We start from the raw sequence: 12,170 nt of genomic DNA on the forward strand, positions 1-12,170 counted from the left end.
TGTCCATGAATTTTGACTGTAGATGGCCGGTGATACCATCACAACTGAAAAAGAATGGACTTTCACCCACTCCATCCATTTCATTTCAGTCCAGCTAGCCCTAATTATAATTGAAAGTGAATTGGAGTCAATGCCAGCTGGTATTGGGCAAGGTGCGTTTGAGCTGAGATTCAAACCCAGAACTTCTCATTTTGGGCAGACGTGCTAAACACTCTCATTCAAGATCAGATGGATAGGCTTGCGCTCAACCCTTGTAAAGTCAAGAGGTTTAGAAAATTGATGTATGGATGGGTGAGAAATTTGTAGTCAAATATGCATTTAATGACTCTCCTTGCTGTCATACGTATTACTAAAAAAAATATGTGGTGTGATCTGTCAATTAATTCACTCTGCTTTCCCTCAAATTTCCCGACTATGGTAGACTGTGGATGTAAATGAATGTCATTAACTATTCGACCTTTGGAATTCAGCCTTCTGACTTGTTCTGCCCTCTGGTTGGATTAAACCGTCTCCGACCCTGATGAGAATGGGAAGATCACAGATTGGAACATGCTTCATTACAGGCAGATTTGTTTTATGTACAATATAGATAGTATATGAAACAAGGGTGGTGGGGGTGATGAGAACAGTGAAAGAAGGTAGCTAGTGAAGCAGATAAAAGTTGCCCCAGCTTGTGCAACTGTGTTCCATTCATCAGAAGTGTATTTGCTGTTTATTCTTTTCATCATTCTTCCAAAGCCAAGTGTCCCAAAGCAGCTCCCTGGAGGAGGTTCATCTGGATGGGCTTCCCCCTGTGCCCCGCTTGGTGGAGATGAGGCGTGACCCCATTCTGGGTTTCGGCTTTGTGGCAGGGAGTGAGAAGCCGGTGGTGGTCCGCTCGGTCACACCAGGTTTGTAAGGACGCTCGCCTCAAACATTACTCACGCAGGAGCTAAAATACATTTCTGTTTCTTTTCTTCTGTGTGTTGGTATTTAGGTAGATTGTTTAAATGTCAAACGCCACAAAGAAGCATCCAAATAATCAATCACTGCTTCATTCTAAAACTGAATTTATGAATATTTTATTTAAAGTTGTTGGGCCAAGGATAAGTATGTAAAGAAAGACAATGCAATGCATTTTCACATGACATTTACAAAGGACCTAATTCGTTTATGCACAGCTCCTTTTTACAAGCAAAATTCGACCTGATTCTTTAGTGTGTGTGTGTGTGTGTGTGTGTTTGTTTATTTCTTTGTGTGTGTGCATATGCGTGTTGTAGGTGGCCCATCAGAGGGTAAGCTCTTGCCCGGTGATGAGATCATCGCGATCAATGATGAACCTGTCAGTTCAGCTCCAAGAGAACGAGTCATCGACCTTGTCAGGTGGCTGGAAGAATATTAGAGGCACTCTAAAAATGAACAGTAGTTCACTTTGTCAGGTGCTTGATTTGTTCAAGAAATATGAAGGGATGTCCAGCTCCAGTCTTTGAGGGGCGCTGTCCTGCATGTTTTAGCTGTCTTCCTTCTCCAACACACCTGATTCACATAATCAGCAAGCTGTGAAGAGGCGTGAATACTATCCGGATTGTTTGAATCGAGGTGTGTTGGAGGAGGGAGACTTCTAAAATATGTTGGACAGCAGGCCTCGACGACAAGGTTTGGATACCCCTGGTATACAGTATTCACAAAAAGTTCAGAATGCTCGGCTTTGACTATCTGAGTGTGTCATCAATTTTTATGCATGTGTGATGTCAGTTAATTCCTCGCTTAAAAAATTACACTCTTCTTTGCTGTTTATATGCTTTGTTGTCCCTCTTCAGGAGCTGCAAAGAATCCATTCTATTGACTGTTGTCCAACCATATCCAGTGAGTGCATCAACTCCTTTTTTGTTTTAAGACCACATTTCCACCAATCATTAACTCTGCACCACAAACTGTAATTTTCATGTATACTTTGGAATGTGTTTATGCTTTTTTTTGCTCTACCCTTTCCCTCCCTCTGCTTGTTCTTCTTCCCTTCTTTTTTCACTCATTTGATTCTTGGACATCTGCCCCTAGTCCCCTAAATCGGCGTTCATCAGTGCAGCCAAAAAAGCCATGCTCAAGTCCAATCCAGTCAAAGTGCGCTTTGCCGAGGAGGTCATCATAAACGGCCAGGTTCCAGTGAGTTCTGACACACACACACTCGCACACTCACACACACACTTAATGTATGACCTATATACAGTAGCGAATGCCAGATCTGATTGAATCACTAAATTAACCTCATGCAAGGCAATGCAAGAACATAATCTCATCATATTGTCACTTTGCAGAATCCAGTGAAGGACAACTCTCTTTTGTTCATGCCAAATGTCCTGAAAGTCTACCTGGAGAATGGGCAGACCAAGTCTTTCCGCTTTGACAGCAGTACCTCCATCAAGGTGTGTATATTCATAAATTCCAATATAAGATGTTTCTATACGGTCTGTTTTCTCGACACTGCAAGAAAGTACATAAAAAGAGACATACATAGTCCCTCTAGGGTAAATTCAAATACATTGAGCCAGATTCAGGCACGTAAGGGAAGATTCAGAGTTCAAGAAGTGCGCGGGGAGCGTATCTCAGCTTTGCAGTCATCGTTCGGTACATTTGAAATCAATGATGTCTTGTATAATTAGGTTACTGTCTGTTTTCTCTACACTGCAAGAACGTACATAAAAAGAGACATACATAGTCCCTCAAGGGTAAATTCAAATCCATTGAACTAGATGCCATGTTTGTTGCCCCATCACAGACAATAAGACAACTATCTGGATATGTTTTTCCTCCAGGATGTGATCCTGACGCTGCAAGAGAAACTATCCATCAAATGCATCGAACATTTCTCCCTAATGTTGGAGGAGAGGATGGAAGACTCTGGAAACAGACTGCTTTTGCTGCATGAACAAGAGATGCTTGCTCAGGTCAAATATTTGCCCGACTCGGAGGGTGTCTCCCCAGGTTTTCTCTTGTTCTCTTTTGCACTTTAAGGCTGACGTCACTTGTTATTCAAAGCCGCATTCAAACTGAAGTGTCGTTTGGAGTGGAGCCAATCAGGCAACTGCTCACATTGCACCTTCCTGGCCATACAGTACATGCTCGCGCTCTCTGTCTCCCTGTCTCTCTCTCTCTCTCTCTCTCTCTCTCTCTCTCTCTCTCTCTCTCTCTCTCTCTCTCTCTCTCTCTCTCTCTCTCTCTCTCTCTCTCTCTCTCTCGTGCTCTCTTTCCTCACCAATTTAGTCTAATATTAAATACAACTTTTGCTCAGTCTCTGCCAACACATCTCTTTCCACCTTCTCTTCCCACCCCGACTTGTCGGCAACAATCCAACCCACCCCACCCACCGCATCACCTTGCTTCGCCCTTCTCATTCACTCTTTAGGTGACTTGCAAGCCCGGTTGTGATAAGATGAAGTGTTTCTTTCGAATCAGCTTCATGCCCCGCGACCCAGTGGACCTGTTACGGAGAGATGCTGTGGCGTTCGAATATCTCTATGTGCAGGTGAGAGATTTGGCCATCATTATAGGAAACCAACGGTTGCCAATAAAGGAAGTTGGGTAAAATTTGTTTGGCCGTCGTTTAGATGGCCATTAGTGAATAGAACAAGAATGGATTGGGGGGTCCTATGCTGTTTCCCCACTAAATTGCTCTCATAAATGAATGCATTTCTTCCCTATGGAGTACAGCTGGTAGTTGAGTGGATGTTTCCTCGTTAGACTTTGAACACACTGTTTCCTGCTTCTCTTGCAGTGCTGCAATGATGTGGTGCTGGAACGATTTGGCTCAGAACTGAAGTATGATGCAGCGCTGCGACTGGCAGCATTGCAAATGTACATCCTCACTTTGACAACCAAGCAAAGCCAGAAGGTCTCGCTAAAATATATCCAGTAAGTGCGTGTATGAATGTATATGTGTTGTGCTTGTTAATGAAAACATCCTCTGAAATTGTGTGCGCTGCTGATACGATGCCACAATGTCAAAGCAATAGTTGAACTCAAGTTAATGTTCATGACTAAATAGGTATATAGTATATAAAATATAGGTATATTATATAAATAATATCAAGGTACTTTCCCAATGGAAATACAAGTGAACATAACATAAAGAGGCTCTTTGCTGGAGAATGAGGAAAGGCTAAAGAGGCCTGTCTAAAGAAGAATTATAAAAAAGAAGCAAGTCTCAGTAGAAGGCTGCGATCTTTCTCTGTTCCTCTGAGAGAGAGACAAAAATACGGACATACAATGGATGGGATTAATAGAGGACTCGAACACAGCAGATCATAGCAATCCCTGCATGCTTATGTTTAATTAGGGGCTCGGGGGAGTTCTTAGCACAATAGGGCATGACATCAGAATAATCTGATTAAACACGTAGTAAGTGCTATTATGTATCTGGTGATGAAATGACAGCAAAGTCTGGACAGGGGTGGGGTGGGGATGGGGGGTGGGTCAAAGGTAAAAAAAAGTAGGGCACATTGAAGATATTGGATAAGATGATATAGTCAAAAATTTGAGATTTGACAAGAGTCAAATGCACATGATTGAATGGCTTTACAAAGAGGCCACTAGGAAGGAAACCAAGAGAAAAAAATCAACAAAATAAGTCAAGAGGCACGAGGTAGCAGAAATACATAGTGTACTAAAACTCAGGATATCTAAGTATGCCAAATGTATCCTGAATGAGCCACATGCAGGGCACCTCCACACACTCCTGGGCGATGTGGAAGAGTTGGCCCTGAGCCAGACTCTGGGCGGCGTATCGCCGATGGCATCAATGGAGGTCCAAGTTCATCGGATGCTTATTTACAGGGAAATAAATGTGAATGTGAGAAGGGGGAAAAAAAACTACCACTTGCCAAAAATGCGGCACGGTCCAAAAAAACGGCTGCAGCGTGATATATTTGATATATGTGGCCGAAGAATGTTGTTGATATAAATGATGGAGTCGTGTATGAAACGATATATCGCTCCAACATAAACTCCCTGGGAATGGATAAAGCTCACATTTGTCCAGTAAAAGTTTATTGCTCCGAGGGTGACTTTTGGTCAAGTCTCTCTCTCCTCAACAGAAAGGAGTGGGGCCTGTCGCTGTTCCTGCCTCCTGCTGTGCTGACCAGCACGAAGGAGAAAAACATCAAAAAAGCTCTGACGCACATTCTCAAAACCAACCAGAACCTCGTGCCTCCTGGGAAAAAAGTAACAGCCGCCCTTTCTTTGCAAACATCTAGCACACGCACATAAACTCACTGTCCTTCTGTTTTCTGATGCAATGGCCAAAAATAGACCTTGCATCTCCACTCGACCTTGCAAAGGTTCACCCCTGTCATATTAAGTCAGTTGTTGAACTCCACCTTAACTGCTAATGCAAGTAGCTTGATGAACTATATCGGCTATTGCATCCCTATCATTGTAAGCAAGATGCATGACAGAAAATAGATGGATGACGAACCTGATCATTCTAGACAGCATGTGGCCTGTTAATAATGTAGTCTTTGACCACTCATCCAAGATATTTGGGCAAATATTCGGTGCACATCTTTGTATAATTGCAAAAGCATTATTCAGTCACTACTCATGTAGATTGTTCTTTATGCACTCTTCCCTACTCTGTAAAATGTCTCCCAGTGATACTGCCATGGTTGTGAAACTTTATGTAGTTCAGATGTGATTGCAGTGTTTGCCATGGCGGAAGTGCCTTTTAAATCCCTTGACAATATCGGTACCTATATTCCTACATAGAAAAGGAAAATGTTTGACCTCAGGTATAAGAAATTGCAAATATATGATAAATATTACCTTTCTTTGCAGCTGACTGCATTGCAGGCCAAGGTGCATTACCTAAGGTACCTCAGTGAGCTCCAACTTTATGGCGGGAGAGAGTTTAAATCAATACTGTTGGTAAGTATCAGTTTTGGATGGTTCAGCTCTATGCTTGATTTTTGTTTTATTTTCAGAAAAATAGAAGTCAGCGTGGGCTTTTTAATTTACTCCCATTCACTAAAACTTTTGCAGCAAGGTGAGAAACAAACTGAAGTGACCTTGTTAGTAGGTCCTCGTTATGGTATCAGTCATGTCATCAATGCACGGACCAACCTAGTGGCCCTCTTGGCCGACTTCAGCCATGTGAACCGAATCGAAATCCTCACCGAAGATCAAAACAATGTCCGGTTGGAGCTGCATGTTCTGGATGTCCGGGTAAGCAGTGTCCGACTAAAAATCAATCTAATTAATTACTTTTTAGTCATTCTTTTTGTTTTGCTTCTTCTTTTCCAACTTTTGTCCCCATGAAGCCCATCACTCTCATCATGGACTCAAGTGACGCAATGAACCTGGCCTGTCTTACAGCAGGGTACTATCGCCTCCTAGTGGACTCAAGAAGATCTATTTTCAATATGGTCCACTCAAGCAACTCAAGAGGGGATGACGACAGTAAGTCGTATTTGTCTATATAGTCGTACTTTCTTAAAATATTGAAATTATTATTGTGAGGGACGGGAACTGATTTTTAATCACATAAATCATAAAACTTTCATCTGCAGGTCAGGACTGCGTCCTTGAGTGGCCATACAGCACATCTTTTGGGGACTGTCAGGAGTTATCACAAAGCCAAGCAGACCTCTACAGGGACTCTCAATACTCAGACAATGAGCCGAGAGAAAACAACCTCTATCCCTGCTTCCATCAATCCCAAATGCCTGACAGAGACCTTCAGACCCGGAGTCCGGTGCCACCTCCTCTTCCGCCCTCGAGACACAAACCTCAAGACTCACCTCGTAGTGCCAAAGTGTCATTTATTTTTGAAGGAGACCCACCTTTGAACAAGCCCCGGGGCTTAGTCAATGAACGAATTGAGGAGAGTGCTGAGGTTGCTGAGCACAGACCAACCTACTTGCACAATACTGACTTTGGGGCTCAGGGCAGGGTATCATTTCACTTCAGTGGTCTGACACATGTCTATAGCAACATAATAAGTGGGGAAGGGGGTGATGAGCCACTGTTAAGAGACCTGTTTTATCGTGACACAACAGACGATGCGGAGGATGAGGACGAGGCTTCTTGTGAAGAAGACTCCACTGGAGGAACACCGGCAGGCGACGCAGAAGCGAGCGAAGGAATGGCCACCGCAGCCGGCAAAGCTTCTTTTCTCATGCTTTCTGGGCCTACCGATGACATCATCGACCTTACATCGCTGCCTCCACCCGAGGGCGATGACACGGTTGATGACGACGAAGATGACTCGCTGCTGCAGACGCTTAACCTCGCAATCGCAGCTCCGCCACCAGGCTTTCGAGACAGTTCAGACGAGGACGTGGTGCCCGAGGGAAGGCTTCTGAGCCCGCACGTCAACGATGATATTCCAGTCTCATTAATTGATGCGATACCTACTCAAGAGGAGGGCGGAGCGGAGGGCAAGAGGCATCTGGAAAACGAAGTCGTCAACACTCTGCAGGCACTTGAAGCACTGTCTGTCTCTGAGAATAGACCTGCACCACCTCGTCCACCCCCCAGCAGGAAAAGTCCAGGTCTGTTGATTTATAATCAGAGTCATCAGTCATTTCTGTATGTGCCAGTTGTGTAAAACCACTCTCGCTCTCAACTTCTTTTGTAGGTGTTGTTTACACATCTCGAGGCTTTAGTCCCCAGTCTTCCTCTGACTCTGGAAACGAGACAAACTCCTCAGAAATGACAGAACTCTCTGAGCTTGCCGCTTGTCATCGACTCGGTGAGAGCCACATGCGCCTCTTGGTGGCCACGAGGGAGGGGTACCAGCCTTTACTTGAGGAGAAAACAGAGTTCCCTGTTTCACCTAGCACTGAAGGAACAACCCTGAAGAAGTCCCGCAGTCCACAGCACCTCCGACCACCTGCCGTCCCGCCAAGAAGGAGCCCACATTTGGACACGGGAGCATCATTACAGCCAAACTTCCTGGGAGGGGCATCTCAGACAAACCTTTCCTCTACTCTTCAGCGGCCAAGCTCCACAACGCCAGGGGGCAAGCATGACAAAAAGTCTGCAGACTCAAGCAGGAAATATAATACCTTTAGCACAAGGGAAGGGTATCGACGTGGGAGTGGTGGAAGCATTCATTTTGAGAATAATCAGCAAACTTCATTCTGTGATCGAGGTGAAAGCCAGAGAAGACACAACTTGTTTTTGGAAGAAAACACACATGCTCAGGACCATGCTGTGAATAGCCGCCCCAGCGAGCATCACAGAGTTACCCGTCCTACTTCCGCTACACCTGATAGCCTTTTAGATGTGGCTACACTAGGGGAGCGCGCTACAGATAATAGAGCTGCCGAGCAAGATGAACATCTAGTTGTTGCCTCGTTGCTGTCCCCAAATAAAAACAACAGACTGGTGTGTTCTGACCAAGGATCAGATGTACAGAATGACCATCAACCCATTTCAAGACAGCAAAGTGTTGCACGTTTGTGTGAGTATCATCTTGCGAAAAGGATTTCAAACTTACAAGGTGAAGGTCACAGTTCTCTCCAGGGCTCCCTGTGCTCCTCATTGGATGCTGGTGGCAGTGCAAATAGCAGTCTCTGTGCCACCCCAACCGACTCGCCGCTTGGTCTGGGGGCCATTGAGTCAAAACACCATCGCCTACAAAGGCACCCAATCTCAAATTCCTCCTCATCTTTACTCAGGGTCGTAAACTATGAAGAACTTAATCCTGGACAGAGCCTCCAAGCAAAGGATTTTCACCCTCATGCGGACCCTGTCCTCCTTCGAAAAATGCTGCCCAACATTCACGCTGCTTCTGCTGGTGCTGACCCCGGCCGTCCGTCCTCAGCCACACCCTCCAAACACAAAGAGACAATTACAAGCAAAAAGCCTTGTTTTAAAGGGCAGAGCCAAAAAGAAGGCAGTGAGGCATACAGACAATTGATCAACTACCTAACTGTAAGCCAAATGCACCAAGGTGGAAAGTTACACAGTGCGGGCATGGGGGGCGGTGTGAAAAAAGACACTCGTCGCTACATCACAAGCAACCCACAACTTGTCGAAATGGTTAAGAATCGAGGGAGCACAATCCCCCGCTGCCAATGTTTGCCGTCCTCCATATCGTCCCCTTTTGTTCGCCCCAATTTGGTAAACCCACATGCATTGCACCTGATGAATAAAGATCAAAAGTCATACCACTCTGCCACACTTCCTGCCAAACTTAAAAGAAGTCCTGACACGCACACACAAGGCCCAAACGGTAGGTTAGATGTGAAACAGGCAAACGCCGAAAGAAGAAGCTCCTTTTCTGGACTGCAAAGTGAGCTTGAGAGGAGCGGTATGGATCCTGATCAGTTCCTTTCGCTGTATAAGAAAGATGGCTACACAATGCATGAAGGTGCGGGAACCGCTGGTAGGCCTCAGTCTCGTTCAAGAATCCAACCAAGTGATGACTTGTGCAGATCAGACCCAAGAGGAAGGCATGCAGTCCTTCAGGCTTCTGTCCCTTGTGGTCAGCGAGCAGACCTCAGCAACTTCTCGCTGGGAAGGGGTCCTTCAGCCTTTACCAGACAGGCTTCTACAAATACCCTGGCTGGCATTTCCTCTCCATCCCCACCACTTCATCCACAGTCTCCCCCTCCTCCTATATTAATTCGAGCACATGGCAACACTGCCCCAAGCGACTCTGGATGCACACAGGAGGTCACCCATTCAACCCTGTCACGGCCAAATCAGAACCACATTCATGCCATTGGCTCAATGCCCTCACAATTGGATCCTCTCAATAATTACTCGCAAAGAGGCCGGGAATTAAAACGCAGCTCTAGTAATGTCACCAATGGCTCTGGCAGCGTAGAGGTGCTGTTTGAAAAACCCAGTCGAAGCCAGAGCCAGCAGCCCTTGTTACCATCTGTGCCCCAGCAAGGAGAAACCCAAGTCCAGAGGAGGCCAACAAGGAAGAGGCTGTCCAAGAGTTACTCCCAGGGCTCAGTGTCATCGCACACTACATGCTGGTCATCAGGCGGCAGGGTAGACAGCAGAAGGGCTTCGGTGGCATTTCCTTTACAGAAAGACAAACAAATGAAGGGCTCTCAAAAACTGGACACCAGTCCTTGGCGGTGCAACGGACCTTTTAGCTACTGTTTCTTTAAACGTAAAAGTGAGGGAGAAGATGATGAGAACGATTGGGACACACCAAGACGAAGCCGTGATGGGAGTAACCTAGAGAACGACTTTGCTGCGTCATTGGCCATCTACCCCTGTGGCTCAGTCATGGATGCAGCAGGAGAGCAGCTGTACGGTGAGGTCCTTAACAACATGAGCTTTAGCGACCGCTTGGCTCGAGTCAACGCCCTCAAGGACCGCATGTACAGCTTCCCTTCCGGCTTCACAGACGTCCGGCGTGATACCAGTGAGCTCATCGCGCTGGTGAGGTCCAGCATAGGTCGCTGCGATCGAGGCGTCCAAATGCCAATGCAGGCGGTGTCTCAATCCAAGCAACTCCTCTCAGTGGAGTCCAAAGAGTTAGGCCGGGCATGCCGGAGGATGGCGCAGGCGCACGGCAGCCCTGAAGAGATGCTGCTAGCTGTGACGTACAGTTTCCAGGTGCTGTGTTGTCTCTGCGAAGCGTGTATGTGTCTCGTAAAAGGACTCAGCGCCTCGGCCTCACACCAACAGAGAGAGGTTGTTGCAAAAGTAGACGAGGTCGTCATGAATTATATCTGTTTACTCAAAGCTGCTGAGGTTGCAACTGTGGGAGCACCCGGAGAACACAGTGTCAAGGCCCTGGTGAGACATTCTAGTACCATGTCAGCCATCGCGAATGCACTCACACGCTCTCTTAAAACGCTGCTTAACAAGTAAAGTTCCCTTCACTCCTTTTGCTCTCAAAGTGTGGCCTATGCAGTCAGCAGAAGTCTGTTTTGAAATCATCTACTTCCTTTTGAAGCTACTGCGGGAGTTGTATATGTTTAGCCATTACAATCTACATCATCGCCCGAAAACATGCTAAAAAGCACCCCTCATTTAACTTGATTTTTATTTCAATGTATAATAAGAAAGCCATAACGTTGATGACCTTTATATGATATACTGTATGTATACCCAGTAGAAACCCCTTTACTTGTGCATTATGTAATTTATTTTTCAAATATATATATACACAATATTTTGTATGATACAGTCATGTTTTGCAGTAGCAATTCCAGTCAGCTCTTTAAGTGCAGTTTTGCCACTGATGCATGTGAAATTCCACAAATGCAACGCAAGCAAATGTGAGGGCTGGGTTTTCTTGTGTGCTAATTTCAAATATGTATTTGTGAAAGTCAACTGGGTTTGGCTGAAATCTAATTGTCTTGCAGTCTGAGAGCAAAGTTAGATGTGTTCGAGATTGAGTGGCTCGATAATTTTACCATATTTAACACTGCTTGTTATTTCATCACTTTGTTTATTTTTTTAAGAATTATAAATATTATATACAGTACTGTAAAAATGTATGCAATTTCTTTTGGGCCATGTTTGCTTTAAGACTGTTTTAGCCATATGAAAATTATTTTTACCTTTTTGTGTATATGTTTTGGGATCACCTTTGTGCTTGAAGGTTTAACTCAACAATATGTATCCAATGCAGTGATGTATGATGACAAAATAATGACTTTTTATTGATTATTCACAAACCTATTAAAACTAAATATTTTAAATGTTTGTGTGCGTCTGTGTTTTTATGATAATATAATAATGTAAAATGTCTAAGCTTGCCTGTTGGATGTCTTTGTAAACCCATATGGGTGGTGACCTTGTTCCGTTTTTGTTTTTTAATTACGTGGTGGCCCTTCAGTCAAGGTACAACCAGTTCCACCAATCAGATACCACTAAACAGGAAACAGCGCATGTGAGTCCTCACGTCTCCAATAGGTGCGCTTTGACACTATTGTCCTGTGAGGCACACACAAGATCAATCTAAAGTCACAACAGACGAAAGATTCCACCACTATAAGGAAAATGAAGTTTAAAGTTTTTCTAAGAGCTGCAGCGGCTACCCCGATCCAAAGTTTGGCGGCCGCTTCCAAACGCGGCGTGCCTCGGTGGAAATACCTGCTCCACAACCCAAACTTGATAGTAGGTCAAGTAGCTTGTCACTTTTTCTCAATGTGCAATTGTTTATTTTACATTTGTCTTTGTCCACCTTATTAGATACCTCATCTTGGCTGAGCAGCTTT

The 12,170-nt window shown here is 44.9% G+C and overlaps 1 protein-coding gene across 3 annotated transcripts in view; it reads left to right on the forward strand.

Moving 5' to 3' along the window:
* LOC119133053 (FERM and PDZ domain-containing protein 4-like) overlaps positions 1-11,655 on the forward strand; it is a 29,316-nt gene extending 17,661 nt beyond the window's left edge. For all 3 annotated transcript variants that reach the window (XM_037268691.1, XM_037268701.1, XM_037268710.1), the window contains exons 3-16: positions 739-890; positions 1,260-1,362; positions 1,800-1,845; positions 2,038-2,142; positions 2,295-2,402; positions 2,793-2,924; positions 3,383-3,502; positions 3,752-3,888; positions 5,070-5,196; positions 5,809-5,898; positions 6,013-6,195; positions 6,291-6,429; positions 6,540-7,523; positions 7,610-11,655. In XM_037268691.1, the coding sequence (XP_037124586.1) occupies positions 739-890; positions 1,260-1,362; positions 1,800-1,845; positions 2,038-2,142; positions 2,295-2,402; positions 2,793-2,924; positions 3,383-3,502; positions 3,752-3,888; positions 5,070-5,196; positions 5,809-5,898; positions 6,013-6,195; positions 6,291-6,429; positions 6,540-7,523; positions 7,610-10,815 (5,632 nt within the window). In that variant the 3' untranslated portion in view covers positions 10,816-11,655. The remainder of the gene's footprint in view (positions 1-738; positions 891-1,259; positions 1,363-1,799; positions 1,846-2,037; positions 2,143-2,294; positions 2,403-2,792; positions 2,925-3,382; positions 3,503-3,751; positions 3,889-5,069; positions 5,197-5,808; positions 5,899-6,012; positions 6,196-6,290; positions 6,430-6,539; positions 7,524-7,609) is intronic.
* Positions 11,656-12,170: the final 515 nt, after the last annotated feature.

This window comes from Syngnathus acus, chromosome 2 (genome assembly GCF_901709675.1).
Source record: "Syngnathus acus chromosome 2, fSynAcu1.2, whole genome shotgun sequence".
Taxonomy (NCBI): Eukaryota; Metazoa; Chordata; class Actinopteri; order Syngnathiformes; family Syngnathidae; genus Syngnathus; species Syngnathus acus.